At 41.7% G+C, this 18,799-nt stretch overlaps 1 protein-coding gene and 1 long non-coding RNA gene across 18 annotated transcripts in view; one reads left to right on the top strand and one right to left on the bottom strand.

Annotated features, from left to right (window-relative positions):
* Positions 1 to 3,898: 3,898 nt before the first annotated feature.
* On the bottom strand, positions 3,899 to 5,039 carry LOC103540245 (uncharacterized). The gene is made up of 2 exons (XR_542223.2): positions 4,889 to 5,039; positions 3,899 to 4,154 (listed from the first exon to the last, which is right to left on the bottom strand). It is a non-coding gene; the product is annotated as an uncharacterized lncRNA (long non-coding RNA).
* Positions 4,715 to 18,799, top strand: part of IWS1 (interacts with SUPT6H, CTD assembly factor 1) — a 58,674-nt gene continuing 44,589 nt past the window's right edge. For 5 of the 17 annotated variants that reach the window (XR_011528326.1, XR_011528327.1, XM_070579561.1 and 2 more), the window contains exons 1-2: positions 5,310 to 5,628; positions 7,487 to 7,605. Coding sequence is in view for 12 of the 17 variants with exons in the window: in XM_070579561.1 (XP_070435662.1) it covers positions 5,595 to 5,628; positions 7,487 to 7,605 (153 nt within the window). In the remaining 5 variants the exon portion in view is untranslated. Of the gene's footprint in view, positions 5,629 to 7,486; positions 7,606 to 18,799 lie in introns of all 17 variants that reach the window. The other 12 variants (XR_011528328.1, XM_070579562.1, XM_070579558.1 and 9 more) reach the window with 3 other exon arrangements.

The raw sequence follows: 18,799 nt of genomic DNA, 5'->3' as shown, positions 1-18,799 counted from the left end.
GAAGCTGAATCCCTGTGTTAGACACTGGCCGTCACTGCCCGCACACTCTCACTGATGTGAGGCTAAATCCCTGTGTTAGACGCTGGCCGTCTCTGCCCGCACACTCTCACTGATGTGAGGCTGAATCCCTGTGTTAGACGCTGGCCGTCTCTGCCCGCACACTCTCACTGATGTGAGGCTGAATCCCTGTGTTAGACGCTGGCCGTCGCTGCCCGCACACTCTCACTGATGTGAGGCTGAATCCCTGTGTTAGATGCTGGCCGTCTCTGCCCGCACACTCTCACTGATGTGAGGCTGAATCCCTGTGTTAGACGCTGGCTGTCTCTGCCCGCACACTCTCACTGATGTGAAGCTGACCACAAAGCAGAACCCAAACCAAAGCCAACTAAACTAAAACAAAACAAAACAAAGAATTCTTTTCCAACTTGAATAATTACTCAGCCACACACAAATAATTATGCACTGGAGAGGTGCTTGGCTCAGGGCAGGGCGCACATCTACGAATTCCATACCAGGCAAGGCCAGAGTCCATGAAGACAGCTCTGCCCAGATCGTCGGGCCTGGAGACGGGGCCTGATCATAGCAAGTTGGCCTGGGTACTTTCCACACCATGGGCAACTGAAGGCGGGCACTTCCAGTGTCCAAATTAGGGACTGTAACCTATCAATGGCCTGTGAAGTTAATCTGATATGACAGGACAAAATTAAAGAGAATCGAGGAGAGGTTACGTGGAGGAAGAGCAAGTAGTATATGTTATTAAAAAACCTTAAAGGCTCATTGCCACCCTCTTCCCCCATCCTCCCTTCTACCCACGGACAATCAATACTCTGTTTCTTATACAATTTTCAAATCTTAAAAATACAGCTACAAGCAACAACAAATATACGTTATCTTCCACTTTTCACAAAAGATGGCATACTCTAACACTGTTCTGTATTTTGCACTTTTTCACTGAATCCAGCTTGGAAATCTTTTTATATCAGCATGTAAGAGAGTTTCATCATCTTTTGTTCTATCTGCATATTATTCCACTGTACAGGTGTATCACCATTTTGTGGTCATTCCTTCCCGGACACTTAGGTTATTTCCAATATTTTGCAGATAGTGCTGCAATGAATAATTTTGTGGTTATGTCATTTGTAGGATATGTTTTCTGAAGTGAAGTGGCTGGGCCAAAAGGGTCTATGCATTTGTAATTTTTATAAATATTTCCAAATTGCTTTCAATCTACTCCCACCAGCAGCGTCTAGAGGGTCTCTTTCTCAGAAGCCTCATCAAAGCTATGTTACCAGATTTTTGCAACCGGAAAAGTGAAAAATAGTATCTCAATATGATTTTAATTTGCTTTTATCTTATTTTAGGGCGAACATCTTTTCATGTATCTTAGGGCCATTAATATTTTCTCTTCTATAAATTGTCATATTCTTTGCCTATTTTTCTATTGAGTTATTAATCTTATTGATTTCTGGGAGGTCTATATTTATTAGGGAGATTAGCCCTTGGTCTATGATATAAGTTGAAAAAAGCCCTTTTTTTGGTTTCCTAATTATTCCTCTTTCAATTTAGCTAATGGTGTGTTGTTTTTGCCATGCATATGCTTTTTTTAAGTTTTTATTTTAGGTAGTGAAATTTTTCAGTCTTCTATGGTTTTGAATCTTTGTTGAAAAGTCCTTTTCCCTGTATATTTATTAAGGAATTCTTAGGTTGGGTTTTTGTTTGCCGTTTTTGTTGTTCACATAAATAAATTCATGCCATTTATAGCATTTTATGACTTTTTTTTCACTTCCTATAGTCTGGACATCCTTCTATGCGAGAGGTGAAGATGCAGTTCAGTTGTGTTAGTGGCTGTGTGGTGTGCTATGGTACTGATGTTTAGTGATTCGCTATTAACGGGCTTTCAAGTGAGCTCCAGTTTTCAGCATTACGAAACTAGGCAGGACAAATCTTGCCTGCGTCCCAGTGAGTTGTGAGGCTGGGATGTGTAAGAAAGTGCACAGAGCCAGGGAAGTAGGCTTAGAATGAACTTGTTTCATCTATGTTTTCACTTGCAGGGCCCCCTAGTGGTTCAAGGACAAGGAGGGTCCAACTTGGAGACCTGGCTTCGCTGACAGAATGATGAAACTCAGGGGCCTTGAGATCTTCTGATTTCACATGTGGCAACTGAGACTCTTAGAAGGCTGGTAGCTTGTCTCAGCTCAGCAAGCACAATAAGCCCAGAGCTTGGTCCGGAACCCAGAGCTCTGAGCCCCTAGTCTGCAGCTCTGCCAGTGCCAGGCTGTTCCTTAAATTGTGTGGCCTCTCACTCTCTGACATGTTCAGCGAGTTACAGTGTCTCAACAGGCTGCCAAACAAATCTCTCATTCATTTAGGGACTCAGCGTCTCTGGGTTATCAGTCAAGGGAAAGAGAGTTCTGCACTGCTGCAAGCTCACTCTCCCTTCCTCACTTCTCCATCCTTAGCATGCTTGGTGAGAAAAACAGACTCCCTTCTGGGTGCCTCTCCACCCCCACCAGCATGGTCCAACTGTGCTGGGGCTGGAGTTCGGAGTGGGGGTTGCAGAGACAGCAGTCCTCAAAATGCAAAGTGGCCAAGACTTGGAAAGGCACATCTGTGCTGCTCCGGCATTTCTCTATCAGGGGGCCTGAGGGACTCCAGCTGATGAAAAGGGGCTCTGGAAACTCTCCTGGAGTTGTGTTTGCATCAAAAGCACACCACTTTAACTCAGGCTCTACATGTATTTCCAAAGGTGTGTCTTGTCTTACTCACTAAATCGTTGGCCTCCTGAGTACAAAAATCTGACACTTCTTTGCAGCCTTCTGGGGCTTAGCGTTGCTGCGTGTTCAGTCTGCTTGTATCTTCCTTCCAAACTACCAGGACAGTTAGAAACTTACGTTAAAATTCAATAATTATCCTCTCATAATTGCATCGTTTAGCTCAACCGCTTTTATGGCCATTAGTCTTGTACCTCTGGTAAAATTACAAGACCTTTATTCATAGGATTTTCACTAGGTTTCCTTTGACTGAACCTCTTCTTGGACTTCTGCCCTATTCACCTTGCCTTACTTACACAAGTACAACCTCACCCACTCTCTTTAGAAGACAGCTTAGACCTGGGGTCTCTTCTATCAGATGGAGGGAAGTGAATATTTTAATTTCGTAGCTTTGGTTTCAGGCACTGGTCATTCCTTGCTCTTCTGATTCTCACAACAGCCTGAGAAGATGTCATTCCCACAGCTGAAGGGAAGGCCTTGGATTTCAAAGCTGTTTCCACTATAGAGGGGAGGGAATGTCCACGAACTGTCTCATGAGAAAATGGGAATTTACAGAAACCACTCCTTTCTCTTCTCATGTCCTTTCCTGGAGCCTAGAACTGAGTTCTGCCAGCATATTCTGACTGGCTAACAAAGGGTTCAAGGATTATCAAGGCTGGGATGTGGCTTGACAAAGAGCACTCTGAGAACTTATAGCAGAGCTGGCATCAGAGAATCCACAGGTCTCAACTCCAAGGTAGGAGGTGGCCCTTCCAGGACACCACATGATGCCTTATAGCAGGATAGGAATGCCCAGAAATCCAGTCCCAGGTGTGTGCTTTGCCAACTAACAAAAGGCCCTCTTTCTGCAAGTCTATGTCTCCTGAGGAATCTTTGCTAATACCTCCACTGGCCCTCCTCCAATCAAAAGGCGAGACTATGCTCCTCTTTCTCTACAACAAAAGCAAACAAATAAGGAAATGGATTTTACTTAGGGTATTGCAATAGGGAAATCATCCCAGATATGAAGACCAGTGTCTAGGCAGTGTGGTTTTGCCTTAGACTTTCGCAGGAACAAAAGTGGTGTTACCGTACAAAGGGCATGACCCGCTTGCCACGAGACAAAAGCCAATCACCAAGAGGCAAGATGGTGGCAGAGAAAGGGCATTTTATTACAGCTTGCTAGCAAGAGGTAAGATGGCTGACTAATGTCCAAAAGGACCATCTTAAGGCAGGTGCGGTACAGAATCTTGAAGCAGTTATATATGCCAGTGGGTTTTAGGGGAGAGGGTTGGGAATGTTGACCCTCTGGTGTTACAGGCTGGGAGTTGCCACATCAGGTCTTTCAGTTGTCACGGATGATGGCTATCAGCATACACTCTCTGTTTGGAGGTCATCACATTCCTAGGGACTCAAAAGAAGGGCGTTATCGTCTTATCACAGCTGGGAGGTATATGCACAAGCACGGGTCATGGAATCTACAGAACAGGTGGATCTCCTGGAGGGTGCAAATCCAGCTGGGTTAGTTAGTCAGAGGTCACTCAAAGTTACAACAGGGTCTCTTTTCTACAAGATGATTTCCCTTATGTCAAACTTTTGTTGAGCCAGTTTCAGTGGGATGATTTATAGTTGGGACTGATTTGCAATCAGAAATTTCAGTCAGTCAAGTGGACAGAAAATGTTTATCTCTGTGTCTCCCTGGCTTTATGAGGGTAAAGAGTTCTCACTCAGCTAATCATTCATGAGTCAAAGAACAGGAAGTGGAGAGGTCTGAGTCCTCCCTTAGGAGAAGGTTCAGAAGAAAGGGGAAAGGTCTTTGGCCTTGCAATGGGTAAACAAGAGAGTCATCCACAAGTCTGACGGGAGTCCTGAAAAACAGCGGCGGGTGAGTTTTCTCTAAGGCATTGGGGGAACAGCGGTTCTCTATAGTGTTCTGGGAACGGTCAGGGGGCTTCTCAACCATCGCTGTTTCCGGGAAGCACAGGGCTGAAGTCAAGCGCAACGGCACCCTCCTCCTCAAGATTTCGTCAGGGGACCTTTCTGGCAGCAAAAATCTGTACTTCCTATTGTTGACCACAAGGTTTCTTAAGATAGAAATTAAGTCGTTATTTTAAAAAAGAAGGAAAAGAAGAAAATACCTTGAAAGGAAACCCTTTAGATCACGCCAGTCAGTAACGCATAACTCCCAAGACTTCCAACTACAAGTCCCAGAGAGCAGCGCGCCTCCTCCTTCCCGGATTAAGGGCGGGAATGAGGAGCCTCGTTGCATGATGGGAACGATAGTTAATTGGCCGTATGATGGGAAATGTAATTATAGCGGGTCTTTATTTTTCGGAAGAGTAACTCAGAAGTTCCTCACACAAGGTGCGGAGAGAGAACCAGCAAAGTAACATTGCCATCTCCTTGGGGGACAAACCAGGCTCCTGCAAGGGAAGGTATTTAACTGACGCCGGAGCTCCCATTCATTGTCCCTGTAGACTCCTTTCCGGCCTTGCCGTGCGTTATTACCGCTGCGTCTTCTCATTGGCCGGATGACAGGTGAAGGCGCCTGCGCGCTGCATTCCTTTGAGGGTCGTGGGCAGACGCCATTTTGGCCCCAGAGGTGCTTCTGGGAAGTGGCGCTGCGACCGCACGCCTGCCGGCCTGCCGGGCTCGGCCTCTTGTGGCGGCTCCCGGGTGGAAGTGTTGGCGTCCGTCGCTGCTGCGGTCTTACTCTCCGCGCTCTCCAAGCCGTCTAGCGGCGGGAGCCTCTGAGCACCGGGCCGCGCCGTCGGGGTCGCACCGCGGGAAGGAGGTGACGGGGCGGCGCGGGGCGCGGACCCTCGCCGCCGAGAGCCGCCTGCCATGGACTCGGAGTACTACGGCGGCGACCAGTCAGGTGGGGCAGGGGCCGGGGGCGGCGCGGGGCGGGCGGAGGCGGCGCGGGGCGGCCCGAGGGAGGCCCCGGGAGAGGGGTGCGGGCGGGAGCGCCGCCTTCTCGCCGGCCGGGGCTCCGCTGAAGCGCTTCCCGTGCGCAGAGTCCTGGGGGCGGGCTCTCCTGCTGGGGGAGTTTTTCGGGAGTTGAGTGTTTCTTCGGGAATCCAAGGGGCTGGTCGGCGGGGGTGCTGCGCCTTCCCTACACTCTTCACTGCGAGCTCGGGCCAGTCTGGTCTCGCCTGTGACCCTGGTTTCCCGGAAAAGAGAACGTAGGCCCCGTGTCTGAGCTGTATGAACAGCGTGGAGTAAGGCGTGTGCCTCTGGCACCGGCGTTCTGTCCTTTCCTTCCCCGTGAGGTCTCTGCTCTCTCCCCGCTGAAGTTTGCTCTCCTCTCTTTCCTGTTTCCTCCGTGAGCACCTCCTGGGCGCCCCTCTGCTCACGTGCTGCCGGCACCGGAGATGCGGACGGACGAGGGGGCCTGGTGGGGAAGAACGCGCTCCGTCTGCTTTCCCCTAGGCTCCTGGGTGCATTGAGTGCCCTCCGTCAGAACTGCTTCAGTAACTGTCTGAACGTTAACCTCTTTTCTGTTCTGACTTCGCTTCGATTCCTTACATATGACAGCGGATAGTGATGACTGCATACGTGTTTCCAAGCACGCGCTGCTGGCTTAAAACGTCTTCCTGATGTTTTCGAAATAGTTTTCAGTTCCTTTGTGTTTGTAAATAAGTAATTATATGTACTACATGTATATAAAGTGCTAAAAAGACATGAAAAATATTAGTTCCCCCACTTTCCATTTCTTTTAGATTTTTTTGATATTTACCTTCGTATTACTAACTTATGCTGTCTCTTTTTGCATCATTTTTAGGCATTCTGTAATGATTTCTTACGCTGGGACAGTATTTTAGCCTCTTACGTGCTCTCTTCTCCCCATACTCTCACTGTTGCAGCATAATTGTTACATTTCAAAATTAATTATTTTTGTTGTGACTATATAGGGATTCTTTCCTCCTTAGCTAAGTAGAGTAGCTCATTGGTAAGATAATTCGATCCTTATGTAGCTTTTTGGTTTTCCTGTAGTTGACTGATTCATTTAAAAAATTTTTTTATTAAATTTCTAACCAAATCTTCCCATATCCTCCAACAGTCCTAAATTCCTCTCAATTCAATTTTGCTTTATATCTTTAAAGTATTGGTTAAAGGTAGGTAGCAAATGATTTTGTTTTTTTACCACTTTGTAATAGTATAGTACGTGCTTTACTTTGAGTTTGCACTGTTTCTGGACTGGAGTTCCTTGTGCTCTTGTTTTATAAACAAATACATGCTGTACGTCAGGTACCAGGCAGTGTTTTGGGCTCCAGGGATTCAGCAGTGAGCCAAAATCCCTGCTTTTTTGGCACTTTCCTTCAAGTGAGGAAAGACCCACAGTAAGCAGAATAACTTGGTAAGTCGCATAGTACATTAGGAGGTGGTAAGTGCGTGCTGTGGAGAGAACAGACGCAGTTTTTCACAGAAAGTTGAAATAGTTAAAGAGCACACTGTTACTTAGAGGTTGTCCACTTGGTCCTTAGTGATGTTTCTTAAGCTTCATGTTCCTTTTATGATGTATTTTTGCTGCCACATTTGTCGCAATACATGTCATGATTGTTGGTATTTGTATAAGTGTTATCCTGTTGTCTTATTCACAGTGTCAGCATCACTAGTTCTGCCTCATCGGTGGTAACCTTTGCTCTTGCATTGTTCTTGACTCATTTGTGTTCATTTCAGCTGTAGATGTCATCCATCTTACACCTTAAGTGGGTTTTTGTTTTATTTTTAAGCAGATGATGGTGGCGCTACCCCAGTGCAGGATGAACGGGATTCAGGGTCAGACGGTGAGGATGATGTAAATGAGCAGCACTCTGGATCAGACACTGGAAGTGTAGAACGTCACTCAGAGGTATTGGCTACACGGCATCTTCGGGGAGACTTGTCCCTTGCATTCTGTGAGACCTGTTTTGTTGAGGAGTTATAGAGACCTTGGCTCAGGGTTTATACCTCACACCCTGGGAGTAAAGCATTTTAAGTTGAGAATTGCTTTAAAAGTAAGTAAATAAATAGGGAGAGTCTGGTTACTTATGACATCAGAGGGAAGTAAGTTCTGATTGGGTTCCATTTCAGGTATTAAGCAGTTTTCACCTGTGCATATTGATTCATAAAATGGGCCGGGCCTTTGATATTTGACTGGGCTTCCCCGTTCCCAAAATGATGTCTTACTGGGACAATGAGCATTTGCAATCTGGACAAGTATCAGTTGAAATCGAAAGTTATAGGGGTTTATCACGTATCAGAATTTATACCAGGATTTGGCTTTCTCCATCTGAACTGTTCCACTGTCTATAATGTGTGTGATAACAGCAAGTGTAATCTAAAAAGCTGTTTTGGCTTAATAGTGCACAGTACTATTGGATCTTGTATACAGCATTTCAGCCTATTTGGCCTAATACATAAATGTTTTTAAACCTACTTAATTTGCTTCTCTGCTTATACAGTCTGTACTGCACAGTGTTAACAAAATAAAATTGGGATGTTTTCAATAAGTCACTTGGAAGTCTTTGGTGAACACAAACTGAAACATACAGGAATGATACAGATGGCCAAGTTTTCTTCTAAGAGCTTTATATGCCATATATTTTGCTTGATTACACATGCACAGCAAATTGTCCAGTTTTAAATAGTAGGTACGATTGTTAGAGATTTATTCTTAACTCTGTCCTTTGACATGTCATTAGTGTATTCATATCCAACAAATATTTATTGACCACCTGCTGTGTCTCAGGCTCATTTGACATATCAGAGACTAAATGAGGTTCCACCACCACTAAAGTCCTTCTCTTGAGTTTATTTTCCAGTAGAGGGAGAAAGTCGTTGAACAACATACATTTTTTAAAAAATTGTAGTTTGTTAGAAGATGATAAATGCTGTGGAGAAAGAACAAAGTTGAAACAGAATGAAGGGTGCCAGGATGGAGGGCAGGTTTGAGTATTAAATAAGGAGGTACATGGAGGCCTTATTAAGGAAGTGACATTCGAATCAAGGCGTCAGAGGAGGTGAGGGAATATTCACATGGCTACATAGGGGAGGAACATTCCAGGCAAAGACCCTGTGGTAGGAGCGTGCTTGCCATCTTCAAGGAACACCAAGGAGCCAGTGTAGTTAGAGTGGAGTAGGCAAGGGGCAGGTGAGATCAGAGGTCAGATGGACTGGGAGAAAGACTTAGTTATTTTGATGGCTCTCAGTTTTTTGTGTGCTCTTAAGCATTTAGGCTAAGTTTGAATAAATATATTAATTGATAGGTAGAAATTACTTGATAATGTAAACATTATTACAATATATTTAGTGTGTAGTATCTTAAGTTTCCACCTAGGAAAATAGCACCAGATTGACTCATGAATTCATGCTTCAGTTAGAAACATAATGTAGGCTTACCTTTAAGTGTCTTCAATTAATTTTTAGTAGTGAGATGGATTGTAAATAAATAAATGTGCATGTTGAAAATTTGGAAGTTATATAAAAGTTTAAAGAAGAAAATTAAAATCAACGTGCTCCTATCACAAAGATGACTAGCTTTTTATATTTTCCTGCATTTTTATTCTCCCTTATGTATATAATGTATATATGTATTTTAAGTTACTTGAGATTTTACTTTGTATATTTTGTATGTGTAATATTTTTATGTCTTTAGTGGAGATTGTACTTAAGTATTTCCTCATGTCACTCAAGATTGTCACAGCATAATTTTGACGGGTTGCATAATATTTCATAATATCACTGCACCATGACTTAGTCAACAGTTTCCTAATTGTTGACATTTAGACCGTTTAGGTATTATAAATGAAGTCTGCCATGAACATATTTTTGTACTTTTCATTTTCTTATTTTGCTGAACTACTAGTAGTTTGAGAGTTCTGGTCATACCCTTATTAAGTGTTGAGTTCTATATCAATGCTCTTTTTTTTTTTTTAAGATTTTTTTATTTTTTTCCTTTTTCTCCCCAAAGCCCCCCGGTACATAGTTGTATATTCTTCGTTGTGGGTCCTTCTAGTTGTGGCATGTGGGACGCTGCCTCGGCGTGGTTTGATGAGCAGTGCCATGTCCGCACCCAGGATTCGAACCAGCGAAACACTGGGCCGCCTGCAGCAGAGTGTGTGAACTTAACCACTGGGCCACAGGGCCAGCCCCAATATCAATGCTCTTTTGCCTGTTTAAAGTGGCTTCTCAGAAATTTTGTATTTGCCCATTAAAAATATTTTCTAGAAGCCATGGCATGTTAAAAGAGTACGGTTGTATGAAGTGGAGCACTGGAGGTTTCAGGCCCCAAACCTTAAAAGATGTGTATTAGTTTCCTGTTGCTGCTGTAACAGCTTGGCACAAATGTAGTGGCTTAAAACAACAAGGACTTCTTATCGTACACTTCTGGAGGTCAGAAGTCCAGAAGGGATTTCACTGGGTTAAAGTCAAGGTGTCACCAGCACTGTGTTCCTTCTCTAAGGGAGAATCCATTTCCTTGGCCTTCTCCAGCTCTACAGGCCACGTGCATTCTTTGGCTTGTGGCCTCTTCCTCCATCTTCAACACTGGCACCATAACTTTTTAAATCTGTTTCTCTGACCTCTGCTTCTGTCTCTCTTACTCTGACCCTTGTGCCTTCCACCTGTAAGGACCTTTGTAATTATCTTGGGCCTATTCAGATAATCCAGGATAATCTCCCTCTCTCAAGATCCTTAATTGTATCTGCCCAGTCCTTTTTGCATGTAAAGCAACATATTCACTGCCTCTGGGGATTAAGACATGGACATCTTTGGGGAGGAGCACTATTTTGCTTTCCACAAAATGGACTCACAACATGATTTTCCAGATAACGATACCGGAAAAAGAAAGACTTTTCCATTTGCATTTCAGAGTTTAGACTAGTTTTTAAAATTGATTTCATCTACAGTATTTGCTCTGCATGCATTTCTTTAGATCTCTAAGAAAGGTTTTGAAAAAACTCAAGATAATATTTTAAAGCTTAAAATTAATGCAAAAAATAGGAACAAAATATCAAAATCTTAAAGTCGGGATCAGTAACTGCTTTGCTGCTCTATATTGGAGCCTGAGGTAAGAGGAAAAATCAGTAATACTCTCTCTGTTTTTCAAATTTTCATATTGTGTTCATCATGAATTTTTTTTGCATCAACTTTGGTTTTTTTCTTTTTAATTTTTTATTGAGTTAATGATAGGTTACAATCTTGTGAAATTTCAGTTGTACGTTATTGTCTGTCAGTTGTGTTGTGGGTGCAACCCTTCACCCTTTGTGCCCACCCCCCACCCCCCTTTCCCCTGGTAGCCACTAATCTGTTCTCTTTGTCCGCATTTAAATTCCTCATATGAGTGGAGTCATACAGAGATTGTCCTTGTCTATCTGGCTTATTTCACTTAACATAATTCCTTCAAGGTCCATCCCTGTTGTTGCACATGGGACGGTTTTGTTCTTTTTTATGGCTGAGTAGTATTCCATTGTATATATATACCACATCTTTTTTATCCAATCATCTGTTGATGGGCAGTTAGGTTGCTTCCACGTCTTGACTATTGTAAATAATGCTGCAATGAACATAGATGTGCATAGGACTTTTGCAATTGCTGACTTCAAGCTCTTTGGATAGATACCCAGTAGTGGGATAGCTGGGTCATATGGTAGTTCTATTTTTAGTTTTTTGAGGAATCTCCATACTGTTTTCCATAGTGGGTGCACCAGTTTGCATTCCCACCAGCAGTGTATGAGGGTTCCTTTTTCTCCACAACCTCTGCAACATTTGTTGCTATTAGTTTTAGATATTTTTGTCATTCTAATGGATGTAAGGTGATATCTTAGTGTAGTTTTGATTTGCATTTCCCTGATGATCAGTGATGATGAACATATTTTCATGTGCCTATTGGCCATCTGTATATCTTCTTTGGAGAAATGTCTGTTCATGTCTCCTGCCCACTTTTTGATGGGGTTGTTTAATTTTTTATTGTTGAGTTGTGTGAGTTCTTCATGGGTATTAAGCCTTTGTCGGATGTATTACTTGCAAATATTTTTCCCAGTTAGTCGGTGGTTTTTTTGTTTCAGTCCTGTTTTCCCTTGTCTTGAAGAAGTTCTTTAGTCTGATGAAGTCCCATTTGTTTATTCTTTCTATTATTTCCCTTGTTGGAGAAGACATGGTGTCCGAAAAGATCCTTTTAATACTGATGTCAAAGAGTGTACTGCCTACATTTTCTTCTAGAAGCCCTATGGTTTCAGGTCTCAGCTTTAGTTCTTTGATCCATTTTGAGTTTATTTTGGTGAATGGTGAAAAAGAACAGTCAATTTTCATTCTTTTACATGTGGCTTTCCAGTTTTCCCAGCACCATTTGTTGAGAAGACTTTCTTTTCTCCATTGTATGCCCTCAGCTCCTTTGTTGAAGATAAGCTGTCCATAGATGTGTGGTTTTATTTCTGGGCTTTCAGTTCTGTTCCATTGATCTGTGCACCTGTTTTTGTACCAGTACCATGCTGTTTTGATTCCTGTGGCTTTGTAGTATGTTTTGAAATTAGGGATTGTGATGCCTCCAGCTTTGTTCTTTTTTCTCAGGATTGCTTTAGCAATTTGGGGTCTTTTGTTGCCCCATATGAATTTTAGGATTCTTTGTTTTATTTCTGTAAAGAATGTCGTTGGGATTCTGATTGGGATGGCATTGAATCTGTAGATTGCTTTAGGTGGAATAGACATTTTAACTATGTTTATTCTTCCAGTCCTTGTACATGGAATGTCTTTCCATCTCTTGATGTCGCCAACCATTTCTTTCAGAAAAGCCTTGTAATTTTCGTTGTATAGGTCTTTCACTTCCTTAGTTAAATTTACCCCGAGGTATTTTATTCTTTTTGTTACGATTGTGAATGGTATTGTGTTCTTGAGTTCTTTTTCTGTTAGTTGGTTATTAGAGTATAGAAATGCTGATGATTTATGTAAATTGATTTTATACCCTGCAACTTTGCTGTAGTTGTTGATTACTTCTAAAAGTTTTCCAATGGATTCTTTGGGGTTTTCTATATATAAGATCATGTCTGCAAACAGCGAGAGTTTCACTTCTTCCCTCCCTATTTGGATTCCTTTTATTCCTTTTTCTTGCCTAATTGCTCTGGCCAAAACCTCCAGGACTATGTTAAATAAGGGTGGTGATAGAGGGCATCCTTGTCTTGTTCCTATTTTCAGGGGGATGGCGCTCAGTTTTTGCCCATTGAGTATGACATTGGCTGTGGGTTTGTCATATATGGCCTTTATTATGTTGAGGTAGTTCCCTTCTATGCCCATTTTGTTGACAGTTTTTATCGTAAATGGCTGTTGGATCTTGTCAAACGCTTTCTCTGCATCTATTGAGATGATCATATGGTTTTTCTTCCTCAGTTTGTTGGTGTGGTGTATCACGTTGATTTGCAGATGTTGAACCATCCCTGTGTCCCTGGTATGAATCCCGCTTGATCATGGTGTATGATCCTTTTGATGAATTGCTGTATTTGGGTTGCCAAGATTTTGTTGAGAATTGTTGCATCTGTGTTCATCAGCGATATTGGCCTGTAGTTCTCCTTTTTCGTGCTGTCCTTGTCAGGCTTTGGTATCAGCGTGGTGTTGGCCTTGTAGAATGTGTTAGGAAGTGTTCAGTCCTCCTTAATTTTTTGGAATAGCTTGAAAAGGATAGATATTAAATCCTCTCTGAAAGTTTGGTAGAATTCCCCAGGAAAGCCATCTGGTCCTGGGGTTTTATTCTTTGGGATGCTTTTGATTGCTGTTTCAATCTCTTTCCTTGTGATTGGTCTGTTCAAATTGTCTGCTGCTGCTTGACTGAGCTTTGGGAGATTGTAGGAGTCCAAGAATTTATCCATTTCCTCTAGGTTATCCATTTTGCTGGCATATAGTTTTTCGTAGTATTCTCTTATAATCTGTTGTATTTCTGTAGAGTCTGTTGTTATTTCTCCTCTTTCATTTCTGATTTTGTTTATTTGAGCTTTCTCTCTATTTTCTTTGTAAGTCTGGCTAGGGGTTTGTCAATTTTATTTATCTTCTCAAAGAACCAGCTCTTTGTTTCATTGATCCTTTCCACTGCCTTTTTTGTTTCAAGAGCGTTTATTTCTGCTCTGATTTTTATGATTTCTCTCCTTCTGCTGACTTTGGGCTTTGTTTGTTCTTCTTTCTCTAATTCGGTTAGATGTAGTTTAAGATTGCTGATTAGGGGTTTTTCTTGTTTGTTAAGATGTGCCTGTATTGTGGTGAATTTCCCTCTTAATACAGTTTTTGCTGTAGCCCATATGAGTTGGTATGGCATGTTATCATTTTCATTTGTCTCCAGGTATTTTTTGATTTCTTCTTTATTTCTTCAGTGATCCATTGCTTGTTCAATAGCATATTGTTTAGTCTGCACATCCTTGTGCCTTTCTCAGCTTTTTCCTTGTAATTAATTTTTAGCTTTATAGCATTATGATTGGAGAAGATGCTTGTTATTATTTCAATTTTTTTAAATTTCTGGAGGCTTGCCTTGTTTCCCAACATATGCTCTATCCTTGAGAATGTTCCATACGTGCTTGAGAAGAACATGTATTCTGCTGTTTTTGGATGGAGTGTTCTGTATATGTCTATTTAGTCCAACTGTTTTAACTTTTCGTTTAGCTCCACTGTTTCTTTGTTGATTTTCTGTCTGGATGATCTGTCCATTGATGTGAGTGGGGTGTTGAGCTCCCCTACTGGTATTGTGTTATTTTTGATATCTTCTTTTAGGTTAGTTAATAGTTACTTTAGGAACTTTGGTGCTCCTGTGTTGGGTGCATAGATATTTATAAGGGTTATTTCTTCTTGATGAAGTGTCCCTTTGATCATTATATATTGGCCCTCTATGTCCCTCTTTACCTGTCTTATCTTGAAGTCTGTTTTGTCTGATATAAGTATTGCGACACCTGCTTTGTTTTGTTTCCTGTTAGCTTGGAGTATCATCTTCCACCCCTTCACTCTGAGCCTGTGTTTGTCCTTGGAGCTGAGGTGTGTTTCCTGGAGACAACAAATTGTTGGATCTTGTTCTTTAATCTGATTTGCCACTCTGTGTCTTTTTATTGGAGAGTTCAGTCCGTTTACATTGAGGGTGAGTACTGATGCATGAGGGCTTAATGCTGCCATTTTGTTGCTCGTTTTCTGGTTTTCCTGTGTTTCCTTTGTTTCTCGTCGTGTATGTTTTAGCCTACCCCTTGACTTCTGCAATTTCTTATGGTGGGTTTCTTAGATTTTTCCTTATTTATGTTTTGTGTGTCTGTTCTGTTTTTCAGTTTAGTGGCTACCCTGAAGTTTGTATTCAGAATCTCGTGTATAACATAGTCCATTTTCTGGTAGTCTCCTACTTCCTTAGCCTAGACTGTTTCAGTCCCTTTCCTCCTCCCCTCCTAAATTATTAATTTTCATCTCTTATTCCAACTTGTGTTGTGAGTTTGTGGTTAGAGTAAGATCATCTTTGCTTTGGTGATTTACTTCCCTTTATCCTAATGCTGTAGTTGAATATTTGCTATCCTATTCTGATTCTATCTATTTGTCTCCCTACTCTGTGTTTTGTGACCTCTTTCTCCCTTTTTTCTCTTTTCAGGTATGAGCACCTTCTTGAGGATTTCTTGTAGTGGAGGTCTTGTGACTTCGAAGTCCCTTAGCTTTTGTTTGTCTGGAAAAGATTTAATTTCTCTCATATCTGAAGGATGTTTTTGCTGGATAGAGTATTCTGGGCTGAAGATTTTTATCCTTTAAAGTTTTGAATATGTCACTCCAATCTCTCCTAGCTTGTAAGGTTTCTGTAGAGAAATGTGCTGAAAGTGTGATAGGGGTTCCTTTGTAGGTTATTTTCTTCTGCCTTGCTGCCCTGAGTATTCTTTCTTTGTCATTCATTTTTGCCATTTTTATTACTATATGTCTTGCAGTAGGTCTTTTTACACTGGCAACTCTTAGGAGATCTGAAAGCTTCCTCCACACACATTTCTCTCTCAGTCTCTAGATTTGGAAAGTTCTCTTCTATTATTTTCTTGAGCACACTTTCTGCTCCATATTCCTTTTCCATACCCTCAGGAATTCTGATTATTCTTAAGTTGCATTTTCTCATTGAGTCAGCTATTTCTCGGAGATTTTCTTCAGTTTTTTTAATTCTTAGTTCTCTTTCTTCTTCTGTCTGGAGCCATTCAGCCAGTCTATCTTCGATTATGCTAATTTTTTCCTCTATGATGTCTACATGGGCATTCAGGGAATCCATATTCTGTTTTATCTGATCCATTGTGTTTTTCATCTCTTCTATTTCTGATTGATTCTTCTTTATAGTTTCAATCTGTTTTGTGAAGTAACTCCAGAACTCGTTGAGTTGTTTCTCTATATTTCCCTTTACCTCATTGAGTATTTTGATGATAGCTACTCTGAATTCATTGTCACGTAGTTTACCTATTTCCAAGTCCTCGGGACATACTTCTTTGTTTTTATGGTTTTCCTTGTGGACTGGAGCCTTCATAAATTGCTGGATGGTAGAGGAGTGGTTTTTACGCATGATGCTGTTATTCGGTTGCAGTTACAGCCTGTCGCCCCTAGATGGGGATCGAGAGCCATGTGTTCTGAGCCCTCCACCTTCAGGTGGGATGGCGCGGGCTGGGGGAGATGGGGCACTTTCTCTTGCGTGCTGACCTGGATTTGGATCAGCTCTTGCTTTCTGGTCTCCTGGGGCCCTGGCTGGGGTTCACCCATGTGAAAGCTTTCCCCCATTAGAGGGTTTCCACTGCACCGGTGGTGGGAGTCCTGGACAATCCCCAGACACGCGGCCCCTCCCCTGCTCCTCCCCTCACCTGCGGCAGCAATCCCAGTCTCTAGGGGCGGGAGTGAACTTCTCTCTTACCGTATTCCAGCTCCTCCGAGGGCAGCTCCAGCCTCTCTACCCTCCATTGTTTGGCTCCTGTGGGTGGTTGACAATTTCTGTTATTAGGATTTTTTTTTGTTTGGAAAGCAGTTACTCTTTTTGGTTGTAATTTGGAGGGGAGAGAGTCTCGGGTGAACTCATGCTGCCATGGTGCTTATACGGTACTAATCTTAATGGGACCTCTGTCATTGCCGAAACAGCATTATGTGTTGCATGACTGTATTTACAGTAGTGCAACCATTAGCGTAGTCAATTTTAGAATGTTTTTGTCACCTCAAAAAGAAACCCTTTAGTTATTACCTCTTTATCATCTCCCTGCCCACAAACCCCTCTCGCTTCTGGGTTTAGTATGAATGGAATTATATAACGTTGTCTTTTGTGACTGGCTTCTTTCTCTTAACGTAGTGTTTTCAAAGTTTATCTGTATTGCAGCATATATCGATACTTCATTCCTTTTTGTTGCAAATAATATTTCATTGTATGGATATGCTGTATTTTATTTAATTTGTCAGTCGATGGACATTGTTGTTTCCACCTTTTGACTATTATGAGTAATGCTGTAAACATTTATGTAGAAGTTTTTGTGTGGACGTAGGTTATTTCTCTTGGGTATGTGCCTAGGAGTGGAATTGCTGGGCCATGGTAACTTTATGCTGAATTGTTTGAGGAACTGCCAGACTTGTTTTCCACAGTGGCTGCCCCGTTTTCTTTCCCACCAGCAGTGTATGATGTTCTGATTTCGCCGTATTAGTTTATTTTCTTTTTTCTCCCCAAAGTCCCCTGGTACATAGTTGTGTATTTTTAGTTGTAGGTTTTTCTACTTGTGGCATGTGGGATGCTGCCGCAGCATGGCCCAACGAGCGGTGCCACATCTGCACCCAGGATTCGATCTGGCAAAACCCTGGGCCACCGAAGCGGAGTGCACAAACTTAACCACTCGGCCACGGGGCCAGCCCCTCCATATTCTTGCTAACTCTTGTTGTTACCTTTTTGATGATAGACATCTTAGTGGATGTGAAGTAGTATCTTGTTGTGTTTTTGATTTGCATTTCCCTGATGAGTAATGATGTTGAGTATCTTTTCAAATGCTTATTGGCCATTCGTATATCTTCCTTGGAGAAAAGTTCATTCAGATCCCTCGTTCATTTTTTAATTGGTCTATTTGTGTTTTTTATTATTTAGTTGTAAGAGTTCTTTAAGTAGTCTGGGTACGTGTTCCTTATTAGCTGACCGATGAGCACATATTTTCTCCCATTATATGAGTTGTCTTTTCACTTTGGTACCCTTTGAAGCGCAAACGTTTCTAGTTTTAATGAATCCCAATTTATCTGTTTTTTCTTTTGTTGCTTGTGCTTTTAGTGGCATATTTAAGAATCCTTTGCCAAATCCAAGGTCTTGAAGATTTACCCGTTTTATTTTTGAGAGTTTTATAGTTTTAGCTCCTACATTTAGGTCTTTTATCCATTCTGAGTTAATTTTTGTATACTGTGAGATAAGGGTCCAATTTCATCTTTTGCATATGGCTGTCCACTTGTACCAGCATCATTTGTTGAGATGACTATGCTTTCCCCGTTGGATATTCTTGACACCCTTGTCAAAAATGAGTTGACCATGAAATATGTGGGTTTCTTTCTGGACCTTCAGTTCTAATCCATTCATGTCTGTGTCTGTCACTTGTGCCAGTACCATAGTACCTTGAGTAAGTTTTGATATCAGGAAGTGTGAGTTCTCCTTTGTTGTTTTCCAACATTTTTTGTCTCTTCTGGGTCCCTTGCAATTACAGATGTATTTTAGAATCAGTTTGTCATTTTCTGTGAAGAAGTTAGCTGAGCTTCTGGTAGTGATTGCACTCAATCTGTAGGTCACTTTGGAGATGTCATCTTGACAATAGGAAGTCTACTGATTCACGAATATAGAATGTCTTTTTATTTATTTAGGTCTTTCTTGATTTCCTTCAACAGTGATTTGTAATTTTTCAGTGTACAAATGTTGCATTTCTTTGTTAAATTTATTCCCAATTACGTATTCTCATTAATGATTAGTAAGTTAAATTGCTTCATTAATTTCATAGTCACATTGTTCTTGAACATTTTTCCTACTAAAATTCTTTTTTTTCCCTTGTGGTCTGAAAATATACTTTGTAAATTTATTAAGGTTTGTTTTATGGCCT

This window comes from Equus przewalskii, chromosome 17, assembly GCF_037783145.1.
Source record: "Equus przewalskii isolate Varuska chromosome 17, EquPr2, whole genome shotgun sequence".
In the NCBI taxonomy this organism is placed as follows: domain Eukaryota; kingdom Metazoa; phylum Chordata; class Mammalia; order Perissodactyla; family Equidae; genus Equus; species Equus przewalskii.
The sequence above is the reverse complement of the archived record's forward strand: the minus strand, read 5'-3'. Positions and strand labels throughout refer to the sequence as shown.